Source organism: Phallusia mammillata, chromosome 2 (assembly GCF_965637545.1).
Source record: "Phallusia mammillata chromosome 2, kaPhaMamm4.hap1.1, whole genome shotgun sequence".
Taxonomy (NCBI): domain Eukaryota; kingdom Metazoa; phylum Chordata; class Ascidiacea; order Phlebobranchia; family Ascidiidae; genus Phallusia; species Phallusia mammillata.
Window position 1 is genome coordinate 8,473,479 of NC_137253.1, and position 27,970 is coordinate 8,501,448.

Below are 27,970 nucleotides of genomic sequence, written 5' to 3' on the forward strand. Positions count from 1 at the left end.
CAGTGGTTCTTTTTCGGGGCCCTTACTCTTTTTTTCATGCGCCAATAACGGCGAAATCCGTGTGCGTCAATACCCTGTCAAATCTATAACCACCATTCGTAGCTTTTAAAACATTTCAAAAGTTTTCTGAACTTGCGACGCACCAGCAAATGAAAGTTAATGAGGAAACTTATTATTAGAGTTGTGTTCATTAACACAACAAAAAGCCACGAAATGGAACTATTCTGCGACCCCCTTGGAAAATTTAAACGACGCACCAGGGCGTCGCGACGCACAGTTTAAGAACTACTGGTGTAGGCCATTGCATCACTAAGGCTAGATCCACACAGGATTTCTTAGCGTACGCCCAAGAGCTGCCCCGCTGGCGCAGTGACGTCCACACAGACATAAATTTGAGCTCGCGCGCTGGCGCTCCGGCTCACACAGCCGCATTTTCACTGGGAACTCTTTTACATGTGCTTTTCACATGGTTAATGTTTGGCTGTACCATATCGGTTAATATAGATAAAGGTTATTCTTTCTATCCTTATGATTTGAATTTAGTTCTGTCTGGTAGGCTATACTTATAACAGTGATTAAGGAAGTTTCCTTTGGCAAAATCAACATGTGTTTTGCTGCCAATAAACATAGTTCAAAAATGCTCCAATTTGTTTTATTTGCAAGAGTTATAAACCATGACATCATGAAATAAGCAAACTTGGTAGTTCCAAATAAATGTGTTGCAAAAAGGTTAAATGCAGTTTTAACAAAACCAAACTTGCTAAAAAGTTAATTCACCTAAACATAAACCACACAAACATGTTGAACTAAAAACAATTATATAATCAGTCTTCTTCTGCTTCGTAAACCATTTACAATATTTCTTTCCATCAAATCTTTCTAGGGAAAAGGCCAGTGTGGCACCATCTGATCAGTTGTATCTGAAAACAAACAGATGAGTAAACATTTGTGTATCTGTTTGTAAATGTGTATATTGGCAGAAATTATACTTTTACAATTAAAAAATACCTTCATATGCAGTGTTTCCAAGATAGGTAACACAATGTTTTACAGCATCAGCCAGTTTTTAGAGCAGGGGTAGGCAACATACGGCCCGCGGGCCGGATCCGGCCCGCGACGGGATTTTGAGCGGCCCGCGGACAGTTTCCGGTCTTACATAATAATGTGGCCCGCGGCCACAGTCTGCCGCAATCCCCCATTACTTGCTTACTACGTCAAATTACAGTTGTAACGCACAGTAACGCTCCCCAATAGCAAAAAAATTCCCGCCGTTGTTACCATTGCACCATACGTCCATTGTTACGATATAACTACCAACCTTGTGTGTGTCCTACTTTAACGGTTTTCTTTGTTTCCACACGTATAGCCTAGTTCAGGGGTGGGGAACCTGCGGCCTAAAGGCCACATGCGGCTATTTAGGGCACTAAGTGCGGCCTTCGATGGCAAAATACATTTATAAGATGTTGATATAACCGACTGCACCAGGCGCTGAAAAAAATAGACAGAAACGTATTTTTGACTTTATTGCAGATTATTTTTTGATTAGTTCCAGGGCAGCGGTTTTCAAACAAGACCCATGTGGTCCCATAGTGGTACATAAAGCGATTTCCATAGTTAGGACTACCAAAAACTCCAGGTTCAGCAATTTCTAGGTTAAATAAATCCTGAATGTTGTAGTGAAGATGAAAATGTAGTGAGGAATTTTAATTAGCTGGGACCGTAAGTCCTACAAACTACGAGGAAATAGCAAAACGACCATTCTGTAAGTCAAAAAGTTTGAACATCACTGCCCTTGGCCTGGGAAACAGTCTATGCGGCCTACACGAGTGTCGATAAATCGTTTGGTAGCCTTTATAAACAAAAAGGTTCCCCACCCCTGGTTTAGGTGGTCAAAAATCCGTTTTAAATCACTGGATAAATACGCGATTAATGTATCGATTCAGGAATCCGGCCCGCCAAGTACTTCATTTTCCCATATCAGGCCCGCCGACTGGAGAAGTTGCCCGCCCCTGTTTTAGAGTGATGACCTAGCCTGAACCTCTTTTTTACTGGAGTTTCATGCTTTCCTGTTAAAAGTATTTTGTAAAGTTTTTAGAAATAAAAGAAACCAATGTTTGCTATCCTTTTTCCGTTTATATTTTTTAAACTCCTAAATACAACCTTGGCTGTGTTTACATTTTTACCTGCACATATGCAAGGCAATGTCAGTTTTAAAATTATATTCCTACAAGTTTCCAAAATGCATAACCAAACTTACCACATATATTACCTTTCAAAATCATTTTTAACCATGTCTTGCGGGTAGGCTTGAACACATACAACATAATTTAACAATTCCTGATTGCTGTAAATTGACAAAACCATGCTGAATAGTGGATAAGTCTTATTTTGCTGAACTGTAAGGCTACTTCAGAACTAGGAAATGGTTTCGTGGGAGCACCAAAACGAATACGAACTAGAGGAGCGGGATACGAAAAACTCATTAAACACGAACAAAGGCTATCAGGAAAGTTAACGGGTGCGTGCCCCCACAAGCAACTGTGCACAATTGATGTGCGATGGTTGATGTTCAAGTGCCTGCCATCATTGCAATAGAGGACATTCAAATTGGTATTTCGGTTTTCTTGACTTAAAAAAATAGAACTATATATATATTTCCTGCCCTAAAATCACTATACATTACACACATGATATACATTTCGCCCAGCAAGTAAAGTTCCTGAACATCAGAAGTTCACAATTCAAAACTGCGCTGGCTTGCCGGCGTGAGCTGAATCAAATTTATTTAGCCAGCGCTCGCGCGCTCGGCAAAACGCGAGCGTGGTTTCAAGCTCCACGCCACCTTGTAGGCGAAATCTCACGCTTTGCAGCCGAGTCGAAAGCGTACGCTCGCAACAGGGCTTACGGCAAGAATTTGCACAATGTGCGCCAAAATGTGCAGGTCGAAATGTGCGCACATTTTTCGAAAATGTGCAGGTGCCAAAATGTGCAGGTTAAAATGTGCGCACATTTTTCGAAAATGTGCAGGTGCCAAAATGTGCAGGTCAAAATGTGCAGGTGCCAAAATGTGCAGGTTAAAATATGCGCACATTTTTCGAAAATGTGCAGGTGCCAAAATGTGCAGGTCAAAATGTGCAGGTGCCAAAATGTGCAGGTCAAAATGTGCAGGTGCCAAAATGTGCAGGTCAAAATGTGCAGGTAAAAATGTGCAGGTGCCAAAATGTGCAGGTCAAAATGTGTAGGTTAAAATGTGCAGGTCAAAATGTGCAGGTCAAAATGTGCAGGTCAAAATGTGCAGGTGCCAAAATTTCTCCCTTTCATACTAAAAAAGTCTTTCTGTCCCTTTCACACAAACAATTTTTTGTCCCAATTACATAATTATTATATATCTTTCCCTGCATTTTTATTTTAAATAGTGTTCTGTGCAAATCAATTAACTTATATAGGTATGTTATTTTTCTTGTTAAATGCAGTGGATTAAGTTTTTTAACTGAACAGAATATGACCCTTCAGGGCAAAAATAACTGAAAATACAATGTGGTTTCAAACAAATGCAGTGGTAAATAACTGATGCCTATATAAATGGTGAGAACTTATACTTTTGCATTGCACATCCATCATTTTTTTCATGACATCTCAGTATTATCCTTTTCTAAACCCGTTTTGTTACCATTGTACATATTTTTTACCAAAAATATAATACAGAATGCCCACAGCGGTCTCAAAAAAATATTTTCCCTATCCTAATATTCTTTCTGGCTGTTTCAGTCTCTTTATCTCTCTAATTGTTCACGCCAGATTTAGTTTGTTTATTTATTTGCAATCCCACATGAAACATACACCTTTTTCGTTCATAATGGCAATCATCTAGTTTCTGTATATTAGTCAGGAAACAATTACAAATTTTGCAAAAGCATCTAATGATATTTTGGTGTATTATGATATTCCTACAGTAGGTCTTTTTAGCCATCTGGTCCACACAATAGCAAGTCAGAAGCAATAACATGAATGTTTTAGCAAACTTAAAATTAGGGCATCACATCAAGTATTTGTGTGGGTTTCAAAACTAACCTAATTAAATACCCATATACCAAGTTATGTCATGTAAATGAGCCTCAAACAAATAAAAAATGTCAAACATTAAGTTGGGCAACTGTGTGGTTGTCCTTTTCTTTTTGAATGTTGTCATTTGAGTTTCTTCCAAAGACACATATATAGTCCTTTTGTCAATTGTGCAGTATAACCCAAAGGATGGAAAACTTTCTAATAATTCATTTGTTTCATTGAATAAAAATCACTGGACAGCTGGGTCTTTGTCTTGGTTTTGAGTTTAATAACAGTATACTCATATGGTAGCCAGCAACTTCTAGAATTTCACATATGTCTTTTTTGGAAATTCTGTGAGGATCAGTGTAACTTTTGCAATGCAGTAAAAATCTAGCTTGTTGGCTGGCCGTAAACATCCTGTCAGGCATTTACGCACTTTGTAAAAGTTGCAGTAACTCATAAAAGGATAAGCGAGACCTCCAGACTTTGGCTCCACTAAAGAAATCAGCTGGCCCTGTGGTCGCATGGTTGACAACATGCTGACAATTTTGATAACTTCCGTAAACTAGTTTTTTGCCTTGAAAAAACATATCCTCATAAATACTCTGTTGTGTCTAACTCTTTGTTACTTATCATAGCAATTTGACTTGTGTTTTCTGCACCAGTTTCCTTGGTGGTTATGATGTCTAGCAATTGTTTTGGTGCCTTGAATTTTTCTTCACATAAACTTAATTTTTGATTCACAAAATTTACCCTTTGTTGACAGTTTAAAATGAGTAACTTTGGAAAAAAACATGATCTTTGTTCAAGCTTGACCTTTCGTCTGTCCAGAGTTCCTGGTCGAGGCCAAAGTCGTTGAACATCAGTTCAAAGATACAGCCAGTTAGGAAAGTTCTATTTTTACCAGACTTTAAATCAATTAGTAATAAACTTTATGCACCCTTTAATATGTTAGGTAAAATCACTTCAAAGCGTTTAAAGAAGTACTAAAAAGATAAAACGTACATTAAATACTCTCCAACAGCACAATCACAACCACGTAGTAACATTATACAGGGTAGATGCATAAATCTGACCATACAAGCCCAGCTTTGTCATTTGCTTGCTCTTAAAGCACCAAACTCAATGCAAGCATCCGACAAGCGTGTAGTGTTAATCAAGCGTGACGGAAACAATAGCTGGACTGTCATATGAGTATACTATTGTCTAATTGTAAAATCTATAGAAGCTGGGCAGGCTACAAGCTAACAGGCCTTAAATTAAAAACAATAAAGTCAAACCGATTGAGGTGACGATCGTGTACATATCTAGTCTGAAAAACAGTGTTTCCTATTTCCTGAATGCTAGATAATTTCACGCTTTGCCATATCTAACAAACACAACATGCATTTTTACAAGTTTCTCTTAAATCCGATTTTAATTTATAGGTCATAACTTATAACTAATATTTTTGGCACAATTTATGACCACAACAATAGTTTGACGTTAAATATCAATACTTCATTTGAGCGACTGCACATTTTGGCACCTGCACATTATGACTTGCACATTTCGGCACCTGCACATTTTGACCTGCACATTTTGGCACCTGCACATTTTGACCTGCACATTTTGGCACCTGCACATTTTCAAAAAATGTGCGCACATTTTGACCTGCACATTTTGGCACCTGCACATTTTCAAAAAATGTGCGCACATTTTGACCTGCACATTTTGGCACCTGCACATTTTCGAAAAATGTGCGCACATTTCGACCTGCACATTTTCGAGCACATTGTGCAAAAAACGCTCGCATGCCCGTCTCTACGCTCGCGCGCCGGCGTTTTACGCTGGCTATAAAAGAACAAACCAACTATGCGCCGGCGCGCGAGCGTGTGTGTGGATCTAGCCTAAGGTATCGTGACATCATATTTCCACATCTAGTTGGGGACTTGTGACGTGAATTTGGTGAGTGTTGTCTCCAAGTTAAGTAAATTTACAAGTAACATAGTAACGTACGTGTTTGTGCACTGGCAATATCCGCTACAACAAGCTACGAACTGTAGTGTGCTTTGATCAAACGAGTCACCTGGCTTCACGAAGTTTATCGCCCAAAAAAGAAAGTATAACTTAAAAAATCGACGCCTTTGGGCTCAACTAGTAAAATTGTTATTGTTGTTTTGCGGTACTGAGCATAGAATTACACAAAACAAAAAGTATGCAACACGTGCAGAGCAAAACATTGTGTGTGGTTACGGTTAAAACATTGATATGAAAATAGTTACACAAAGTAGCAAAATAGACTGTATTCAACAAATCACAGTGTTAACACGATCCCTTACATTTTGCAAAAACAATTTCAAGTTGTTGCACTAACAAATACCAGGCATGGCAACCAATTCAAAAAATAGGTTCCTTTTTTCATCTAGGAGCCATTTGATTCCTTAACCATTCACTGCTTTTGTAAAACCTTGAATCACCCAAACGCAAGGCTGTAATTTTGTAATAATAATAGTAGATCGGAGACCAGCCTCTTTGTACAATGTACAAAAAGTAATATCCACCGAGTGCAAACAAGTAGGCATTAGGGTCAGTCCACCTGCAATACAAAACAAAGGTAAATGATTCTAGAACTTACACCAAGCATGCACATGAATGTCGACCACTCTGAGCATTAATGGAGCTAGGGAATTTATATACCCAAGGAAGAATATTGCTTACAATTGTTTTTACTTGGTACAAAACCTGAGTAACCTGTTTTCTTCAGGCTGTTGAAAACCACGGTTTTCCTAACTCAGGCATTTAATTGAAAAGCTCACCAGAATGACAAGATTTTTACAAAAATCTAACAAAGATTTCATGCCAATTTTGAAGTACATGAATGATAATGCTTAACTGATACTAGAAACAAAAAAATAAAATAAACCAAAAACAGTATCTTACTTTACAACAAGTGTCCATGCTTGTATGCCAATTGACAAACATAGGTAGATGATGGTTACAATAATTGCCACTCTGAACTTATGTAGCATCACTCTTATAAAACCCGCTTGAAAGGTTGTGGTATTGAAAAGTTCCAAAAACAGAATGATAAGAGTAAAAACAATGCATGTGTCTTGAAGTCTATCAAACAATAAAAATGAATAAAAACACAACAATTTAAAAAAATAATTTGGGGCAGAAAAACAGCTGCTGAATAATGACACACTAGCATTGCCATTTAAATGTCTTATGGATTATTAATTGTTAGGCATTTCGTTTTGCATAATATAAAAGCAAAATCAACACAGGTTAAACCTACACAGCAAACAAATACTACTTACATAAACAAAACTAGCTGAATAACGTTCGTTGGGTTGATAAGAGCAATTGTGGCGTTGATAACCAAATCGTACAACAAAAGTAGCAACTGAAGTGTTAAAATCAAGGTGTAATTCAAAACCTCCATTGCCGATTGCGTGTCCTTTGTTCCTTAAGTTAACAAATTATAAAAGAAATCCATAACAAAAGTTAAGAAGTAACTGTTTACAGTTTGACTTCTCTTCGTTACCAGATAACAACGGAGATTTCAACGCAAAATATTTGTAATTTTGAACGTTTAATCCGGAGCGACAGAGTAAAACTGAAACAAAATGTTTAAAACACTTGTTTGTTTTTTGTTAAATTCTCACAAAAAACTAATTTCGTGTTTTTTATGATCTTTGATGTTAAAAACAAAGTCAAATTAAAAAATCTCCTAGAAAGAAGAACATGCCATTCCTCTGCTCATGTGTTTTTGGCACATTTTCTTATTTCAAACAATACTTTTAAGCATTGTTTTTAAACTTTCCTAGGTTGTAAAAATATAAGTTACTGTTTTTTAACAAAATTATCAGTGCAATTTGACTGTTTTCCGCCGGTGCGCAATCAAGCAGAACTACACTAGAATGATTATGTTGTCAAATCATAGAATTCTAAAAATTCTATGTTTTTAGAATTCTATGGTCAAATGACAATTGACCTGTTCTAAAGCTGCTGAGTTGTTGGGTGCAGCTTCTTGTTCTCGTTTGTTTACTCTTCTCTCTCCAAGAAGCTACTTTTTGTGACTCTACTGTCTGCGAATAATCATGATCACGTAAAGCATGCGATTTTCCCTTCAACCTCGAAGGATTTTTGGGTCTTTCCTGGTTGTATCATTTTGTACGGTCGTATTTTTGCACACCAAAACATTTTGGCGGCATATGATGGCCGATTTTAAGGAAAAGAAAGCGTGTAAGTATTTCAATAACGAAAGTGTGTTCGAAGCTGTGACCATTATGTTTGTTTCTACCTTGCTAAATACTTCATATTTTCAAATATGATTTTGCAAGTTACTTAAAGCTGTATCTTAAGGACCAAAATGTTAAAAGGGCAATTTTGCTCCTAATTAGAGGTTTAAGTGTAATAACTAATTGTGCTTGGTATGTTTTTTCGTTTTGTTTTATAGCAAGGGGTATTAACACATTAGCTTTATAATAGCTTTCACTACACTGTCCTGCTGGTTTAGGTGGTGAACTGTTGGATTACATTGCCGAGAATCTTGTGATCAGATACACTGTGCTTAGTAATACTGGTTGGGTGAAAAATCAGCATGAAATCATTCTTACCAACAATGGAGATCGCACAATTAGCCAGGTACATCTGTTTGATCCATAATTTCATGTACAATTAAAAATCCTAATTAAAAAGTTTGCTGTTTATTTTTTGTGTTGAGTAACATAAGTGTTTTGTAACTTAATCTTTGTTATTGTTTTCAGTGTTAACAAGTAAATTTAAAATTAATCATAAGAAAGATGTATTTGTTTTTACTAAAGATAACATACTGTTTTTGCCAAACACTGGTACAAACTTCTTCATTACATGTGCCTAAGTTTCTCTTTTAATTTTGTTTGTAGGGACAATGGTCAATATACTTTAATCATATGTATCTTCCCGAAGGAGATCATTTTCGTTTTCGAAGGTCTTACCCAATTCCAGGCTCCCAGTTTGTTTTAACACATTTGGATGGGACATTTCTAAAATTATCTCCTCAATCAAGCTTCAAAGGTATGTTCCTTGTTGTGCATGTAGTAACATTGTCTTTACTTTACTTGAAAATTTTGTGTTAGTTCTTTGAGAGGAATTCTTGTCCAGTGTAATTGAAGTTAATGACAATGCTATTTTATGAGAATTCCCCTACATTCAATATGTGTGTATTTTTATTTTACACATCCAATGCACTAGTTAAAGGTTTTGCATTTTGATTCTTTACTTGTGAATTTTTTTACTAGGTATTGCCCCTGAAACTGCAGTAATTGTGAGGATAAATTCCCCCGCCATTGCTGCACGTTGCTATGTTTTGCCGCGTTGGTATGTAGCTGCACCAAATTGCAGACCCAGAATAATTAGGGTAACCGATGATGAAAAACTGGAATTTGTAAGTGATTTTAACCACCCTTCGCAATGGAAAAGAGGGGACAATGACAATTCTGATCCATTTACCCCTGCGCACCGTCTCACCAAGTAAGAGACATGCCCTAATATATTTTTGTAGGTGATAAAGTTTGACAGAAAGGTATACTGATAAGGTAGGGTGACCAAAATTCCTGATGGTTTTACAAAGGGGAAAGTTAACCAAGGCTCATAGGCACAATTTTGGGGCGATCTAAGCATTTTGTCGGGATTATGTTATCTTTATGAACCTAAAAAGTCACCAAATAGCCTTTAATTCATTTTTATCAGTTGTTTTACAAGTATGCACATAAACCTTGAAGTCCCTAAGGAAAAGAATTCGGAGACTTCTGTAGGTTAGGCTACTGGATGCTAAAATTTTAAACATTAGGTTTTTTTCAAGTTATTTCCAGATAGGGATTTTACTCCAAAATTCCAGATGTCTTGTAACCTAGATAGGAGTAACTTTACCTTACCTGCTGTGTTATTTATTTACCCTTTTAGCTACAATATTTTGGATAAAGGAGAGTCACCACTGCGAATAATTCCAAAACCAATCTCTTCCATAATAAGTAGTGAGGAAACTGTTGATCTGTCATCAGGAAAATGGAATTTATGCAATTCACCACCAGAATTTAGTGCAGAAATAAAGAAATTTGGTGGTATGTCAAAGTGTTTTTTCTTGACACACATAAATGTACAATAAACAAATATATGTGCTTCATGCAGAAATTGGTAACAATATTTTGGACTTGCGATAATTTTCACTCAGCATAGCATCTTAAAGAACTATAATAATGATTTAGTTTGTTGTATAAGTTTTAAATTTCTTTTTTATAACCTTAAATATTTTGCCACTTTTCAGAAGTTTTTGGCCTTAGCGTTTTACCTGAAAAAGAGCCTTGTCCACCAACTCATGCAATCCAGTTTATTCATGAACAAATTCCTGACATACCTCTTAGCGATGAAGCATATTCTTTGACAATCGAGGGTGTCAAGTAAGTGTTTTTTATTGTCCCATATACTCCATAAATTAAAAAAGCAATGTACTAAGAAAAATAAGTGTATACAAATTGTTTAGTAGTGTGTCATAAATACAATTAAGCTGTTTGTTTCAGAACATAAAGGTTTACATATTTAATTGTTGCGTTGACAAAAATGATATATATTGTTTATTGCTAAAATGTCATTTGTATTTGCATCTTTTGGCATGACGTATTTTTTGCTGTTATGGTTCTAGTGGATCGTTACACTTAAAATACTTTTCACCTTAGTTGCGGATCTTATAGGCGAAATTCCTTTTTTATGGCCCAGTGCACTGCTATCTTGAAGGCGTGTTTTGGGCCTTGTGGAACTTAAATAAACCATGCATTTTTACTTTGCAGTCTTAAACCACAACTAACGGCCAAAAAGAAATTTGTTTTGTAACTTTAAGATGACCAACAACACTTCGTTTGGGACCAGTAATGTACAAAATACCGTTACAGCGTGGTTACGCCTTTCAAAATAAAAGCCCAGAAACACGCGAATCGCTGCAAATACTCTTTGACACGACCTAAAAAATAGAAATACAGACTCTAAGCACACACAGATCCGAAGCATTGTGTCCAATATATTAATGTTTAAGCCCATTGTGTTGCTGAACAAACTTTCATTCGAATTTCTACAACGACAGTTTCTACTTTGCTTTAAACTTAGCAATTGTAATATGCAAACGCGATTTAATAGACTTTGGATTCAAGGATATCACGGAAGATTTAGGTCGAATGCTCTTCTATAAGACGTACCCCAAAATCAAACAATTTGTGAATTTTCGTATATTGTAAAGCATTTGACTGTTAGTTAAAAACAGTAGTTTCAAATAAGCGTATGCGTTGCACTTATTTACTTAATGCTTATTGTGTTTTCAGGCCTTCTATCACTGTGCGGGCAACGCACCCTGATGGAGTATTCTATGCATTGCAGACTTTAAAATCACTCGCTACAACAGACAAAGGGACAATTGGCCACGTGTTGCCCGCTGCAGTCATCAAGGTTAGCTTCCCTGCATTTTGCATGTTTCAGGGTTAACCGTAACAAGAATACGTACAAGTAATGTATATCAAATGTCGATTTTAGATGGTACTTATTTCTGGCTTTGAGGCCTATTATTCAAACATACCAGTTTGTTTTTGTTTTACTGGTGTCGTTTATGTATTTTTTCTATACTATTGGATAGTGTTGCATGTATTTTAATGGACTATAACAAGTGGCGGGATTCAAATTGTTGTCTACCGTTTCTATCACAAAAGTCCTATTTTTCAGCCGATTTTGTTACAAAAAGTTCATTGACAGTAACTAGTAATGCTAACCTGTTCGCTGATCTCATAAATTCGTGAGACAGTTCTTTAGAACCGGTGCGAACCGGCTGAATCACACCACTAGCTAAAACTACTGCCGAAACAATTTATATGATGTCCAGACAAGTCCTCATGAACGTGTACAGAATGTACCACATTATATATCAATTAAACAGACACCATGCGCTTCGTGTAAATTACGGCTAAACACGTCGCAGAGCTTACATCAGGTCTGACATTAAAAAACACTGGCTAAAATCCAACGTAACAATTTGAACTGAATCATGAATAAATTAGTTTTGTATTTTCAGGATGCGCCCCGATTCGGCTACAGAGGTTTGCATTTGGACGTCGCGCGAAACTTCTTACCGGTTGATGACGTCATCGGGATTCTTGAGGTAAGCAAAACTTAACAAGTCGGACGCGTGTGTTCAAAAATAGTATGTTGGAATCATTCTTGCGTTGGCGGCACATCTGGTCTTCATACTATACTATACTGTGCTTTAACATTCACAGTCCTAACTATCATTGCCAAGCCGTCGCTAAACTTAAGCCCGGTGTTTTATTAGACGATAAATTTATTGGTCAGAGGTGCTTGTACAGCTAGGGTGGGTGAATCTGTAATACATGATCCATAAAGTTATATGAGTAGACAAAAATAAATTTAATGAAAGCAATTGCTATGCTACCAACCTTTCCTTTAAAGTAGGTATGTACTTAGATCTCGTTTAATTGGTTCATGACTGGTGGTACTCAGAAAGAGTGTTTAGCTAGTACAGAACCAACTTGAATTTGAACAGCCACACTTGGCCAAATATTGAACTTCACAGGTTTGCCACAAATCAAGTCCTAACAATATGCGGTGAACCAAAATTCAAGGTTCCAAAAAAATGACAAACAAATTTAATGAAATCAATTTCTGTGTTACCAAGCTTTACTTCGATGTAGGCATGTACTTCATTTAAACTCCTTTGATTGGTACATGACTGAAGGTACCGTACTCAGAAAGCTGATTTAGGTTGGGCTTGAATTTGAACAGCCACACTTGGCCAAATATTGAACTTCACAGGTTTGCCACAAATCAAGTCCTAACAATATGCGGTGAACCAAAATTCAAGGTTCCAAAAAATGACAAACAAATTTAATGAAATCAATTTCTTTGTTACCAAGCTTTACTTCGAAGTAGGCATGTACTTCATTTAAACTTCTTTGATTGGTACATGACTGAAGGTACCGTACTCAGAAAGCTGATTTAGGTTGGGCTTGAATTTGAACAGCCACACTTGGCCAAATATTGAACTTCACAGGTTTGCCACAAATCAAGTCCTAACAATATGCGGTGAACCAAAATTCAAGGTTCCAAAAAATGACAAACAAATTTAATGAAATCAATTTCTTTGTTACCAAGCTTTACTTCGAAGAAGGCATGTACTTCATTTAAACTTCTTTGATTGGTACATGACTGAAGGTACCGTACTCAGAAAGCTGATTTAGGTTGGGCTTGAATTTGAACAGCCACACTTGGCCAAATATTCAACTAAACACCACAGCTAAGCCACCATTGAAGTCTTAGCTATGGGCGATGCACAAGTTCATACCCGGCTTTAAAAGCATTCAGCCCATGATATTTGATTAGCGTTACGTGTAAGGTACATTTCACATTTTATCAGAACAAGTGTTGCTGTTAGATGTAACGTATTATATTAATGAATATAGTTTAGTTACCAGACATACTTTATAGACTTTTCTTATATTTATCCGTGGCTTTTGCAACACGATGAACATAAAAACTAATGTTCTAATGCCGATTAGCTATCGGTCGCTCTTACACCGCTGAACTACGGGTTTTTATCAACCTTCACTATCTTTCTTGTGTTTACACTCTTGCTGTTATAAGAACCACAGTGTTGTTAGTTGACATTTCCCTGATAAAAACGCCTCGTTTAGGACGTCGGGTGACTTATATATATTTGTGAGATGAACAAAGAAAAGTATATGTATAAATTATATTAATGCTTGGCTACGTTTGTTTAAATGGTAAAACTTTATTATACAACGTTTAGCAGTTCTTTGTGAAGTACCTAGCAACAAATTAAATAGCGATGGCTTGTTAACGAGTACCCTTCTGCTTGCTGGGTCCCACTCAATTTGCAGCTACAATACTTCCAACGTTTGTGTAGCCATGTAGCCATCAGTTGGCCGAAAATAGGGTTTTGGCAACAGACTTTATAGGAAATACGCTATATCCTGAAAGAACCGTTAACAACGGCATACGATCATTGCCTTAACAATCGACGGACTTTTAAGTTCGGTCCTTTTGGCCGATTACTTTGCGTTGGTTTAAACCCATTTTCGGTGCATTACCAATTCAATACCAATCGCGGAAGTGCCTAGTTTCGATTCGTTACGTAGACTTGGTTATGATACAAACAAAAATTATTTTCCTGTGTTTTGTCCAGGCAATGGCGATGTATAAACTAAACAAGCTTCACTTGCACCTCACCGACGACGAGGCATGGAGACTTGAAATTCCTGACCTCCCAGAACTAACACAAGTTGGCTCAAGAAGGTACGAACATTTGATGCTTAAAGCTTACAGATACAAGTCTCCTAGTTCTAGAAATACCAGTGTTTAAACTTCCCTGTTTTTGAAGCAAACTCTTAAGTTAAGTCAGAATAAAAATGTTAGTTTTGACTCAAAGTGAATGGAACAAAGTTGAGTAACATGACTTTGACTCGAGTCAAGTCAGATTCTTCTGGAAATACCAGTGTTTGAACTACGCCCTCTTTTCCCTTTTAAACTAAAAGTTGAGTTTCGCATCAAATTAGATTTGACTGAAGTCAAATCAGTTTGTTGTGGAAATGTTTTGTTTTAGTTTGTCCTTTGTTTAGACTTAAAACGAAGGAGGTTCAGTAACTTGGGTCAAGTTTAGTGATGGGACGATACCAGGTTTTGAAGCGAGTACCGATACCGAGTACCGAGTACGATTACCGAGTACTTAGGTGTAGTGTTGTACTTAGTTGTATACCACTGGCTAATTTATCTGCCATGGTCGGGGTACAGGCATGCACACACACATGCTGAAAAATGTAATCTCCACGTGATAGCGAAAAAAATATACGTAAACTGGCGGAACTTTTTTCCAATTTTGTGCTGTCCGAAGCAAATATTGGCATAAAGTTCCCCCGTATTCCTATGGTGTAAGTCGGCCTTTAGTACTCGCACGTTGGTATCGAAAACTGAGGCAAAATATTTCGATACCGAGTACGAGTATCGATACCACTGAAATCGTTCGATACCGAGTACCGGGTACTCGTCCCATCACTAGTCAAGTTAAGTAAGATTGTCGTGTAAATGCGATTGTTTGAACTTTGCCCTAGTTCAGACTCAAAGTTACATCGGACCTAAAGCGAATGAATTCAAGACACAATCAGGCGGTCCTGAAAGTGATGTGGTTTAAACTTTGTTCCAAAAAAACAGATTTCAATTCTTGTATGCCCAAACGCGCTTTTGTAGTAACACCTCAAAAACTATTCACTAAATCCTTAAGCGAACGTCCCGTATTGAATGAACCAGCTTTCTATACAGTTCAAACCAGTTCTTCAATGTTTACTATAAAATCGATTTATTTACCTTGTAAATAATATTTTTGCGGACTCGGTAAGTTGGAAGACATAAATCGCTGGATCAGAGTGGACGCATAATAGCAAAACCTACAAGTTGGATTATTTGCGCAAGATATTGACTTACCCAAAGCTAACTATAATTCTTCTGAAGACAGAAAGTTGAGTAATGTAAAAATCTTCGTTTGACCTAAATACATGTTTGCAGAAGTATTCCTTTATGATTGATACCTTTGTAGCCCAATGAATGCTCTGTGTGTAGAGTGTGATATTTGTGTTTCGCATAGAACTGAAATGATTGTAACTTTGTAAAGTTGGGCCCTCATTGTAGAGTTGTAAGTATAGGGTCGTGCTTCTCGGGACGTGGCGGTTTCGAGGCACAATTTTAGGCCCGGTTACAGCTTTGCTTCATGACACACAAACACACAGTTTTTAGTCGCCATTTGGCGGGCTTTATTGTGGGAATGGTCAAAGTCATTACATCGGATAAAAAGTGCATTTGGAAAGCATTGACATAGCTATATAAAGTATGTGCCATTAGATGATAACTAAGCTACACGTAGTATTAACTATTGTCGTAAGATGGCTCCACTAATGCCGTAAGGTTACTTTGCTATAGCCAATACTGTCAATGTCATGTCACCAGCTGCACTAATGAGGCTTTGTACTTTGAAACAGCATGCACAGTCTGCAATAACAGTAAAACCAATTAAAGATTAAATCCTAAGTTAAAACGGATTAGGACAGTTTCGGATTTGATAAATGTATGATATGTTTTGTGCAGATGCCACACCGAGGATGAATCCGAATGCCTATTTCCAGCTTTGGGGTCAGGACCTTTTGACACAGCACCAGGTAAACAGGTTTGCGTAAAAACCGTTGCCGGGTATCTTTGCCGCAAGCTGTTTCAAAGATGCGTTGCATTGCTAAAATCGATTGGTTGCACTTAAACTTGCCAAAATACCCAACCCGAATGTGATCTCTCACTTTTGTCGCAACAGTCCTTTAGTCTGCTTTTTTAAAGCTTGATCAGTTTAAGGCTAAAATATAATTATCAGTTTGATTGTATGCCTTAAAAAAGTTAATAGTTTGATAATGATACCAATATTATCTTGTTCAATTTTAAGTAAAACGTTACCTATTTTAGTAGCACTGCATTGAAAACTTAGGCAAGTAATCATATGTCAAATCGTGCGTTTTTACCTAAGTTTTTTGACCACACCTTTACAATGCAAGTTAAGTGCTTCAAAAACGAAAATAGCTGATGTGAATTCTACTTTTGTAATTTCTTACAATTCAACCATTGCGCATTTGATTCCATAGTATTACTTTATATTGGCATTTTTCAGGCAGCGGTTATTACAGCAGAGAGGATTACATAAAACTGTTGCAAGCGGCTGTGGAAAACCACATTGAGTTGATACCGGAAATCGACATGCCAGGCCATTCGCACGCCGCCATTAAATCAATGGAAGCAAGGTAATACAATATAATATGGGCCTTTGTTTTGAGCTAAAAGGGGGCATATACAAGCTGGGTTGGCAAAGGTGGTCCTTAGAATTATTGTCCACTTTAAGTGGGCTATTTTTAATGCCTATACTTGCTTTTTTGGTTTTAAATTCCATTTTTAGCTGGAGACATACAATTCAATATATTTCAATGAATTTTTTTGACGTATTTGACACTCATATTGTCGTTTTCACATGATAATTGTCATCATACCATGATTAAACCCTGTAATCACGTTAACCCAAAACAAAGACAAAACAAAGATTTATAAATGACGCATGAAGTAGCAAAGCCTTCTACTCAAATACAATGCCTTTCAGAACTGTTGATTGTTTGTTATGTTTTTTTGTTGTCAAATGTTGCAGGTATTACCGGTTCATGAAAACACGCGATGAGGCAAAGGCGACGGAATACCTTCTAAGCGACTTTGACGACGCCTCACCTGCAATGTCTGTTCAGCATTTTCGCAACAACGCTATGAACCCCTGTATGCCGTCGACATACAGGTTGGTGCAAATGCATTTCGTCTTTGATTTGCAAAGAACTAAGTTTTTAGTATGAAAATAAAAGCTCAATTTACAGCAAAATTGCCGAGTTGTTTTTCAATTTGCTCTTCGAGTGCCGAGTACTTTACCGATTTACCCGTCATTTACCGAGTACTATCACAAATCACAGCAAAAATACCAAGTACTTTTTTAATTTAATGGTCGCGCACTGTGTTCTTTTCTTATTTTCTCTTCGAGTCCCAATGCTTTATACATTTACTCATGAACCAACGAGTACTTATAACATAATTGTCGAGTAGCAATAGCTTAGTCATTTGAAATTATTAAATTTACGGGTCATATTCCTAGAACTTAAATGTATTTTTGCAAACCACATGTAAAAATAAAAGTAAATTCCTCCCCTTCCTTCCCGGTTGGGAACCACTGTTCTAAGCCGTGACATCTTTAGGTGTTTGCAAATGTTTTGGTATGGCTCCCCATATATAGCGTCTGTTTTCTTACTGCGCACCACAAACGTTAATCCCGGGTCGTTTCGATCAAGTTTAAGGTGCTAGATGAGGTCACAAGTGTAGTCACTTCGCAGGCATGAATAAAACTACGAACAATAAATGTCGTTTACAAGAACAACCGAATTTTGACTTTTGTGTACTCTGTTATTCTTGTTTCATTGTCAACGTTCAGATTTAACAATACTGTAACAGCACCCAGGCAACACGGCTCTCTCTCTTTCCTACAATGAAACACCGATATTACTGTTTTCATTCGAGACAAAAGCGAGTCGTTTCAAAACTGAAAAGATTGTTATGTTAGCTGGTCGCACTGACAGCCGTTTAAGTATGACAAAATAAATTCTGTATAACGGTGATTGGCAATGTTTAGTTATTACGGAAGTATATGTTGTTGGTCCTAACGTCGTAGCCTATTAACTGTAAATGAACGGTATCGGTGATATGAAAAGAACAAGGAGGCGGCTTTATTGATTTAGCTGCATTGTGATTTTCTTGTTTAGCTGGTTTAACGATATTACCCCGTAGAAAGTTGTGCTGATTGGTGTCCAACCTTAAACGAGCCTATTATATTATATTTTTAACAGACTCATTAAAGAGTGGTATACTGCCGGTATCTTCATGACTTAAATGTAATATTGCTTACTTTACGTACGACACAATCAATTTGTTATAAATGATTATTTTTTCTGTAGAGTTTTATAAGTTTCCTTAAACGTAAAACTTTATAATTCCAGTTTTAATTACTATATGCTCTGCTATGTTACAAAATGCTGTTAAAATAGACATTGCTCCAAATCCATTAGCCAATTGGTTTAAACCAGTGGATTTTAAACTTTTACCGATGTTTTGTGAGATAACAAACTGCTGTTTAATGGTCATTGCTTCAGTCCTATGCGGCCAATGTGTCAAACCAATAACTTTTTTGGATTATTTTTGCGTGTCATGTAGCTTTACATTTTTGCGATTAAACGGTATGCGACCATGTGGAGAAAACATTTGTATTTTCTTATCCTACAATAAACAGTACGTGAATATGGTACAATCAGGTTAAATGCATTTTGTTCCACTACTTTTTGCTGTTTAATGCTATTTTTTTATAGGTTTGTCGAAAAAATTTTGGACACTTTAATCGACCTCCACTCTGAGATTCAACCAATCAGGACCTTCCACGTTGGTGGCGACGAGGTGGCAAAAAATTCATGGCGGGATTCCCCAGTTTGTAGAAAATTTATTGACGAAACTGATGGCTTTCCATACCAGTAAGTTACAAACGAGACACTGATACAAAAATCACCTTAATTTAATTTGAAATATATTATGGCGCCTTCAATGGGCCTGGCGTACTGTGATTTGTTGCAATTAGTTATTATTATGGGTCCCCTTCCCTGAAGGGGACACATATTGTTTTTGTCTATATTTTTTTTTTCTTTTTTTCTTTTTTTCTTTTTTCTTTTTTCTTTTTTTCTTTCTAACGCAGATTTGTTCCCACGTTTTGGTCAAGAAAGAATGGTTCAAACTTTTTCAAATTTACACATATTACAGATATTGGTCTAAAGATGGTCCATGTGAATTTTGACCCCGTTTGAACCCTCGGTTCACCCACAGCCCCCCAAAACGTGAAATTTTTAGCGCGGATTTGTTCCCACGTTTTGGTCAAGAAAGAATGGTTCAAACTTTTTCAAATTGACACACATAATAGGTATTGGTCTAAAGATGGTCCATGTGAATTTTGACCCCGTTTGATCCCTCGGTTCACCCACAGCACCCCAAAACGTGAAATTTTTAGCACGGCTATTGTTCCCACGTTTTGGTCAAGAAAGAATGGTTCAAACTTTTTCAATTTTATACACATTACAGATATTGGTCTAAAGATGGTCCATGTGAATTTTGACCCCGTATGACCCAGAGATTCACCCGCAGGCCCCCGAAACGTAAATGTGTCTAACGCTCGTTTGGTCAAGAAAGACACTGTAGGCAGAAGTACCAAGAGAGTAACTCACTGGTTTACGATAGCGGGAGGGCTCAGCTTGACGTCGGACAGACGTTTTACGAGACATCGTTTCAGTGATTAGAAATCAGCTGTTTTGCACAGCAATGCTATGTCGTTTTATTAAGTTATCACTCACATTTTTAGTTTTGGCGAAGGTTTTACACCTATGACGTGATTTAAGCCTAATAACTGTGCTTCGGTTTTGTATATGTCAAGAAAAACTTTGTTAATAAAAGTTAAGATGAAAAAATTAACTTGACTTTTTTGCCAAATAAATGTTTTTTTAAATGCTCGCTGTCAGGTTGGCCGCCGCATGATCACGGGTTACTTAAGGTCAACTAGTCGGTATTACAAACACAGCTCAGAACTTTCTTCATAACGTAGCGTTTTTTTAACAATCAATTTAGGAGTCAATACTCAAGGCATGTATAAATTAGGCTTAACAGTATTGTTGCACACGAATGACGGCGTGCTATTGAAAACGGTGTCAAAAGGTCAAACAGTCGTTTGGCGTGTGCACCCTGAGAGGTTACTACAGGTCAATGGTACTCATTTTGCGAAACAAAGTTAAATGAAAAACAATTTGTTATGTATACACTTGTAGCAAATTGCTTTTTAATTTAAAGTGTCTGTAACACAACTGTTACAGCTTTCTAAAAAAAATTGCCCGACCTTGGAGGACTATATCTGGGTTAAAGCAAGAGATTAGATTTAAGTCTTTGTTACGTTTTTTTAATGTTTTTGTAATTACATGAATAGTGCAAAAAGAATACGAACAATTTTTTTTATTGTTGGGTTAATGCTTTCTAAAAATTTGTCCTTAAGAATGTAAAAATCACCGCAACATTTGTTTACCGTAAATCCGCACAAACATGCGTGTGGGGACCCATTAGTTTTTGTTTACAAAAACAATCATATGTGTAGATCAAATGATGTGTATAGTAAATTGGTAAATATCGTATAGAATATATAAAATGGAAGTATATCAGAAAGCCACTCTTCTAGTTTTTACTGATGTGAATGTTAAAAAGTCTTTAATATATTATATTTCCTATGTACAGTTTCATTTTAGCTGTTTTATTTCCTACCAATCTACTTCTAAAAGTATGTCTCTAGTGTTCCTAACATGCTATTATCCTGAAGCAATCCTTTAATTTGCCCATCACAGAAACCAAGATCTGCAGGAACACTTCATCAGGGAAGTTTCCAAAATTCTCAGTCGCAAGAACGACATTACTATGGGTGTTTGGGAGGACGGCGCCCTCCAGTGAGTGTCACAATCTCTTTTTTTCTTACTTTCGTGTTATAATAGGCTATAAACTTGTGCTGTATAGTAGGGATGGCCCGATAGTACTGTATCGGCGCCGATACCCGATGCTTCGAGCAGTATCGGTACTCGTCCGATACTTTAGCGGTATCGGTACAAGTACCGATACTTTTTTTGAGACTTTATCATGTGTAAAATTGAAAATGAAAGGAGGCACAAAAAACAACAATCATCGGCTGTGATAAAATATTTATGGGACTACATTTAAAAAACGCGTTCGTTTTGGATTTAATGAAATAATATGACCTAATTCGCTACAGCGACTTAATGCCGACTGAATTGGAAGGTTAACAAAGCAAATTTTCCTGCATTATTTCATTTAGCAAAATGTTTTCTAGGATTTTTTAGGCCATACAGTAGTGTTGCTTGTGGGCGATTATTTTCTGTTGCCGGTAATATTGTGTCTCCTTTAGGAAACCGTTGGTCACCAGAAAATGTAAACAAACTTATTGTCTTTAAGCACAATGTGTGAAATGATAACTGATTACTCATTTCAATTTCTGATTACTGTAAAAAGAATGTTTAGTGCCAGTAGTTTAGTGTTGTTTCTTGGTGCTAAGACTAAAATGGTGAAGTGTTTTGTTTAGGTGATTTATTAGACTGTGTGCGTTGTTAAATTAACTGTGATGGTAAAAAAGCAGTTAATGTGTTAGACTCAGTGTGTTGTTATATTAACTGTGATGGAAAAACACATTACAAATACATCAGTTTGAAAATGTTTTTGCTTGTTTGCAAAGTATCGGGTATCGGTATCGGATCGCAGTACTTTTGGGGTAAAATATCGGGTATCGGTATCGGTTCAAAATATTGGTATCGGGCCAACCCTACTGTATAGTCCGGTGTCCGTTATGTCATCGATTTGTAAGAGCATATTTTTTTTCACATGTAGTACACACGATAAAATTGACGGAGTGAGAATGCTTATGTCTTTTATACAATTAGAATGCCGCAAAACGAGCCATTCAACAAACGTACCCTTAACAACGTGGACGTTCTGGCCTACGCATGGAATAATGCCAATTGGAATAGCAAGAGCGCTGCACGGACGCATCTACTTGCCAATGCTGGTTACAAGGTACTATAGTTTGTTTAACACGTGCACCATACATTTTGTGTAGGTTTTTACGCACAAATCGTTTTGCTCTGTTTTGGTCGCTAATGACGCATGAAACATGACGTCATAAAAATATTTTTGCTTTTGCTATTAAGTATGCATTGAATCTTGTACCTTTTGCAAGTGACAAGAAATCATTCAATATCGTCCCATTGTCACATCTGTGCAAATCTATTTTTCGTTCTAAAATATATTCCAAACAAAAGTGAGTTTTGGTTGTAAGCGCAAAAAATTAAAAAAGGGTGTGTTTCAATAGCATTAATTTTTATCAAGTCCCGCTTGATACATTTTTTACATCACCATTACGTAACAAATGACGTCATTCATTCTTAGGTCATAGTGTCGTCGGCGACCCATTTTTACTTTGATCACCCACAAGAACCGGATCCTGAAGAAATTGGGTTATTTTGGGCGACAAGATATTCGGACGACAAAAATGTGTTTGGGTTCGTTCCTGACGACTTGTTTGCAAACGCCAAAATTGGTGGTGGGTCAGTTCCTTTCACAGGTAAGCTGTATGTTGGTCAATTGTGTCCATATTAGCCGTTGGTGGTGAAATATCTGGTACACCATTCATGGCTGGTCCTGGATATTCACCGGGGGCTAAGCAAAAAGGCACTGTGAAAACATGTTTGGACAGCAACCTGTCTGTATTAGTGATTGTATGCATTTTGGCGATTTTGCTCTGTATATTTAGAACAAAAAACGACTTATTTTTGTTAGTTTATTGTTAATAACTCTCAAGTTACAACTAACTTACTTTAACTGTAAACGAACGTATTACATGTTGTCTTTTTGATATATTTTTGGCCACAACAAAAGTTAGCCTTTTTTGTTTTAGATAACGTTTTTGTAAATTAATAAAATTTACCCTTTTCACTAAAACTGAGATTTACTTTCGTATTTACTAGGGATGTGCCGAAACTGCAAGTGTTCTGTTTGGTCGAGCACCGAGCATCTCACGTTAATGCTCGGTGCTCGGCCGAGCATGCTCGGTGCATTATGACGTCACAAAAAAAATCACCTTTCTACGTTTTAGCTCTACAAGGCCTCTTACGTCACCGGCGGTGTTTTATTAAGCTGTACATGCCCATAAAGTACGCGTTTTTCCACCATCAGAGTACATTTAAAAATCATTCGTTTTTGTTCATAGACACCCATTGGAACACTAGTTACATACGTTAGCAGGGCAAATTTAACGCTGGTTACATGTGTTAGCTGAATATGCAAATTTAACGCTCGGGTCAGTTTGTGCAACTGCTCGGCCGAGCACCGAGGATTAAAAACAGCGACGCTCGGTACCGAGTACTCGGGTACTGGCTCGGCTCGGCCCATCCCTAGTATTTACTGCAGTTGAACTAAGTGATTAGTATGTCATATATTTTTTGATTCTGTCCTACCAACTAACTAACAAGCCCATTGAAGAATTTTATATGCAGGTTTCTAAACGCGGGTTTTATCTGAATAAATCCCATCATTGGTTTTCTTATATTTCAGACGAAGAGCACGATCGAATTCGCTACCAACACGCAAAACTTGAGCGTCCCGAAAATGTTGTTGGAATGCAAGCGCAACTTTGGTCCGAGATGGTGCGTGATGTGGCGGTCGCTCATTCGCAGCTCTTTCCACGCTTGATTGCCTTCGCCGAGAGGGCGTGGCACCGGGTAAGTGGGGGCCTGGCAATAAATCAGACTTTCCGCTGTATACACAAGTTGCGTGAACGTTATATGGTAGAAACTATAGTCTTTAAAAATATGATGCACTTCATTCGTATTTTTTGTGCTTTGTAAGGTTTGTGTATTACAAAACGTATTCTCGAGTGCCATGAAGCGGGGTTTTCTGGAAGAAAATTAATTTGTGTATCACACGTTTAAATTAGTTTTTTTGCACTGACACGTTAGGGGAATTTTTTGACGACCTTTCTGTTTTGCCTCTAGGCCGAATGGGAGCAAGACGATACGCGGAAAATGAGGTATCTGAAATATCAAGACTGGAGCGAATTTGCTAATGTTGTCGGTTACAAGGAATTTCCTCGACTGAAAGCCAAAGGGATCAAGTATAGAATACCGCCACCTGGTGTTAGGTATTGTTAGTTTTTTATTTGTGTATGTTAGTCAGACAAGTTTATCTAAGTTATTTACTTGATGACCATGGTAAATGTCTTAACAACGTACAGAGGCCGTTAACCTACTTTCACGTATCTCATTTCACCAATTTTGTTTATTATTCCTGTCGGATATGGGCGCTTATTTAGGCTTAAATAAACATAAACTATGAATGCCCTATCGCCTAAACCAAAGACTTTTTGACAAGCAACACACCAATGCGTTGAAGTCTTCTGTCATTTATTATGGGTCCCCTTCCCTGAAGGGGACACATATTGTTTTTGTCTATATTTTTTTTTTCTTTTTTTCTTTTTTTCTTTTTTTCTTTCTAACGCAGATTTGTTCCCACGTTTTGGTCAAGAAAGAATGGTTCAAACTTTTTCAAATTTACACACATTACAGATATTGGTCTAAAGATGGTCCATGTGAATTTTGACCCCGTTTGATCCCTCGGTTCACCCACAGCCCCCCAAAACGTGAAATTTTTAGCGCGGATTTGTTCCCACGTTTTGGTCAAGAAAGAATGGTTCAAACTTTTTCAAATTTACACACATAATAGGTATTGGTCTAAAGATGGTCCATGTGAATTTTGACCCCGTTTGATCCCTTGGTTCACCCACAGCACCCCAAAACGTGAAATTTTTAGCGCGGCTATTGTTCCCACGTTTTGGTCAAGAAAGAATGGTTCAAACTTTTTCAAATTTACACACATAATAGGTATTGGTCTAAAGATGGTCCATGTGAATTTTAACCCCGTATGACCCAGAGATTCACCCACAGGCCCCCGAAACGTAAATGTGTCTAACGCTCGTTTGGTCAAGAAAGACACTGTAGGCAAAAGTACCAAGAGAGTAACTCACTGGTTTACGATAGCGGGAGGGCTCAGCTTGTCGTCGGACAGACGTTTTACGAGACATCGTTTCAGTGATTAGAAATCAGCTGTTTTGCACAGCAATGCTATGTCGTTTTATTAAGTTATCACTCACATTTTTAGTTTTGGCGAAGGTTTTACACCTATGACGTGATTTAAGCCTAATAACCGTGCTTCGGTTTTGTATATGTCAAGAAAAACTTTGTTAATAAAAGTTAAGATGAAAAAATTAACTTGACTTTTTTGCCAAATAAATGTTTTTTTATATGCTCGCTGTCAGGTTGGCCGCCGCATGATCACGGGTTACTTAAGGTCAACTAGTCGGTATTACAAACACAGCTCAGAACTTTCTTCATAACGTAGCGTTTTTTTAACAATCAATTTAGGAGTCAATACTCAAGGCATGTATAAATTAGGCTTAACAGTATTGTTGAACACGAATGACGGCGTGCTATTGAAAACGGTGTCAAATGGTCAAACAGTCGTTTGGCGTGTGCACCCTGAGAGGTTACTACAGGTCAATGGTACTCGTTTTGCGAAACAAAGTTAAATGAAAAACAATTTGTTATGTATACACTTTTTAATTTAAAGTGTCTGTAACACAACTGTTACAGCTTTCTAAAAAAAATTGCCCGACCTTGGAGGACTATATCTGGGTCAAAGCAAGAGATTAGATTTAAGTCTTTGTTACGTTTTTTTAATGTTTTTGTAATTACATGACAATAATAGTGCAAAAAGAATACGAACAATTTTTTTTATTGTTGGGTTAATGCTTTCTAAAAATTTGTCCTTAAGAATGTAAAAATCACCGCAACATTTGTTTACCGTAAATCCGCACAAACATGCGTGTGGGGACCCATTAGTTTTTGTTTACAAAAACAATCATATGTGTAGATCAAATGATGTGTATAGTAAATTGGTAAATATCGTATAGAATATATAAAATGGAAGTATATCAGAAAGCCACTCTTCTAGTTATTTTTAGAATTCTTGGTTGAATTTTGTTGTATCTCTAGTTTGTTTGTAAAATTCATATATGAATGCTGTTTTAAAACATTTGTTGGATGTTAATTTTTGTAACCGATCTTCGATTTCACTCGCAAACGTTTGTACAGTTATGTCAATTTGCCACACAGCAAAGATTTTTCCAGTACGATCCCTTTCTTGGTTTCCATTGTTTTGATATTCCAAAACACAACTAAAAGCAGTTTTGGACGAAACCAACCAGGCCACGTTTCAAGACCTTGTTAGGAAGCTTACTTTGACTTTTACCTCTGTACAGAATCCACAAGCTAACCCTGGAAATCGGCGGCCTCTACCCTGGTCTCACTTACAAAATGCGTTCCTTTGACGACGATACAGGAAAGGTTTCGGATTGGACAGAATGTTTTAACGGGCAACCAATGGAAGCGGGCGACGAAGACAGAGGCTTCGAGTTTATGGCTACTGACGGCCAGAGGACAAGTAGAATTATCAAATACAACATGGACAGTTAATTTGGCTAAAACGGCTAAAATTCGCAATTGGGCATATAGAGTCCAATTTAAATGATGAATATTAGGAGCGACAGTGACTTTGCGTTTGTGGTGCTTGTCTTCAATTGACGTTTGTGCAACTGGGGTTCCATGACCGAGGGACTTATATTCATATGCTATCGTGGTTTAGGAAGATCATTTTGTATCATTTCAACGGCATTTGATCAGTTTTAACATTTTAAGTGAACCCATCCGATCTCCCCAAGCATTTTGTGATTGTATAAGACTTTATATATTTTAGAACTGAAACTTTTTTCCATGAAAGACTTATTATGTATTTACCATTTCTGCCCCATGACATTTGTTTGCTAGGCAATTTGTGAAAAACACACACATAGTTTTTACTTAAAAAAAAACTGTATGTTGGTGATACAACCATTATTTGCAACTGTCGTAAGTTAAATGGATTCAATCCTACGAACAACATAAGGAACGCAAAACAAACGATTTTTTAAAATTTGTTTTGTAGAGATTTATTTACCTATGTCAGATTGCTTGTTGTAATGTGCACTTTCGGTAGTATACTCGCAATGTAGCGGTGTGTTCATCTCTTAGTCAAATGCCCATTTATATTTCTGCACAGTGTTTTAGATTGTATAGCCTAAACGCATACGAATTTGTTCTGTGATAAAAGACATTACGTTATTTGTATATTAAGATATTTGAAACTTGTTTGCTTTGCTGCTTAGGTCAGAAAAAAAATGTTTGATTTTTGGAAAATTCTGATTTTAAGTGATAACAAACCTCCTATTCCCCCAAAAAACTTTTAAATGACGCAGGTGCCTGCAATATTTCTGTGTCCTTAACATTGCAGTTGTTAATCTGCTTCACAAATCATGACTTTTAACTGCAAAATACGACTTACTACATTGCAATTGTTGAGCGCAAACTTTTTATATTCCTCTTTTATCGCTTTTTTCATGCCTTGTCAACAATTTTATGCAGTTTGCTGAATAGTTTTGTTGTTTCCTACAGGTTTTTAACTAGTTTGTATTGATTCGTCTAAGTTTAATCTAAGTTAGTGGTTGTTAATGTTAGTTGGATTATGCCACTGAGATTGAAAGTTA

The 27,970-nt window shown here is 37.0% G+C and overlaps 2 protein-coding genes and 1 long non-coding RNA gene across 5 annotated transcripts; 1 reads left to right on the forward strand and 2 right to left on the reverse strand.

Moving 5' to 3' along the window:
• Positions 1 to 636: 636 nt before the first annotated feature.
• Positions 637 to 2,848, reverse strand: LOC145215618 (uncharacterized). Of its 3 annotated transcripts, none has more exons than XR_013857332.1 (3): positions 2,270 to 2,835; positions 1,009 to 2,066; positions 637 to 920 (listed from the first exon to the last, which is right to left on the reverse strand). It is a non-coding gene; the product is annotated as an uncharacterized LOC145215618 (long non-coding RNA). The 3 variants fall into 3 exon arrangements; XR_013857333.1 differs by having other exon boundaries at positions 2,258 to 2,835; XR_013857331.1 differs by having other exon boundaries at positions 1,009 to 2,848.
• Positions 2,849 to 6,179: 3,331 nt separating this feature from the next.
• LOC145215617 (transmembrane protein 138-like) lies at positions 6,180 to 7,609 on the reverse strand. The gene is made up of 3 exons (XM_080084338.1): positions 7,350 to 7,609; positions 6,970 to 7,149; positions 6,180 to 6,625 (listed from the first exon to the last, which is right to left on the reverse strand). Exons 1-3 carry the CDS (start codon positions 7,472 to 7,474, stop codon positions 6,448 to 6,450), a joined length of 483 nt encoding a protein of 160 aa, XP_079940464.1. The 5' UTR covers positions 7,475 to 7,609; the 3' UTR covers positions 6,180 to 6,447.
• Positions 7,610 to 7,999: 390 nt separating this feature from the next.
• LOC145215616 (beta-hexosaminidase-like) lies at positions 8,000 to 27,878 on the forward strand. Its single transcript, XM_080084337.1, has 19 exons — positions 8,000 to 8,277; positions 8,552 to 8,679; positions 8,940 to 9,090; positions 9,315 to 9,546; positions 9,979 to 10,136; positions 10,340 to 10,472; positions 11,385 to 11,508; positions 12,125 to 12,211; positions 14,273 to 14,382; positions 16,222 to 16,292; positions 16,787 to 16,916; positions 17,312 to 17,452; positions 19,062 to 19,220; positions 21,120 to 21,218; positions 22,221 to 22,353; positions 22,726 to 22,900; positions 23,890 to 24,056; positions 24,330 to 24,475; positions 26,651 to 27,878. Exons 1-19 carry the CDS (start codon positions 8,148 to 8,150, stop codon positions 26,862 to 26,864), a joined length of 2,688 nt encoding a protein of 895 aa, XP_079940463.1. The 5' UTR covers positions 8,000 to 8,147; the 3' UTR covers positions 26,865 to 27,878.
• The last annotated feature ends 92 nt before the right edge of the window (positions 27,879 to 27,970 follow it).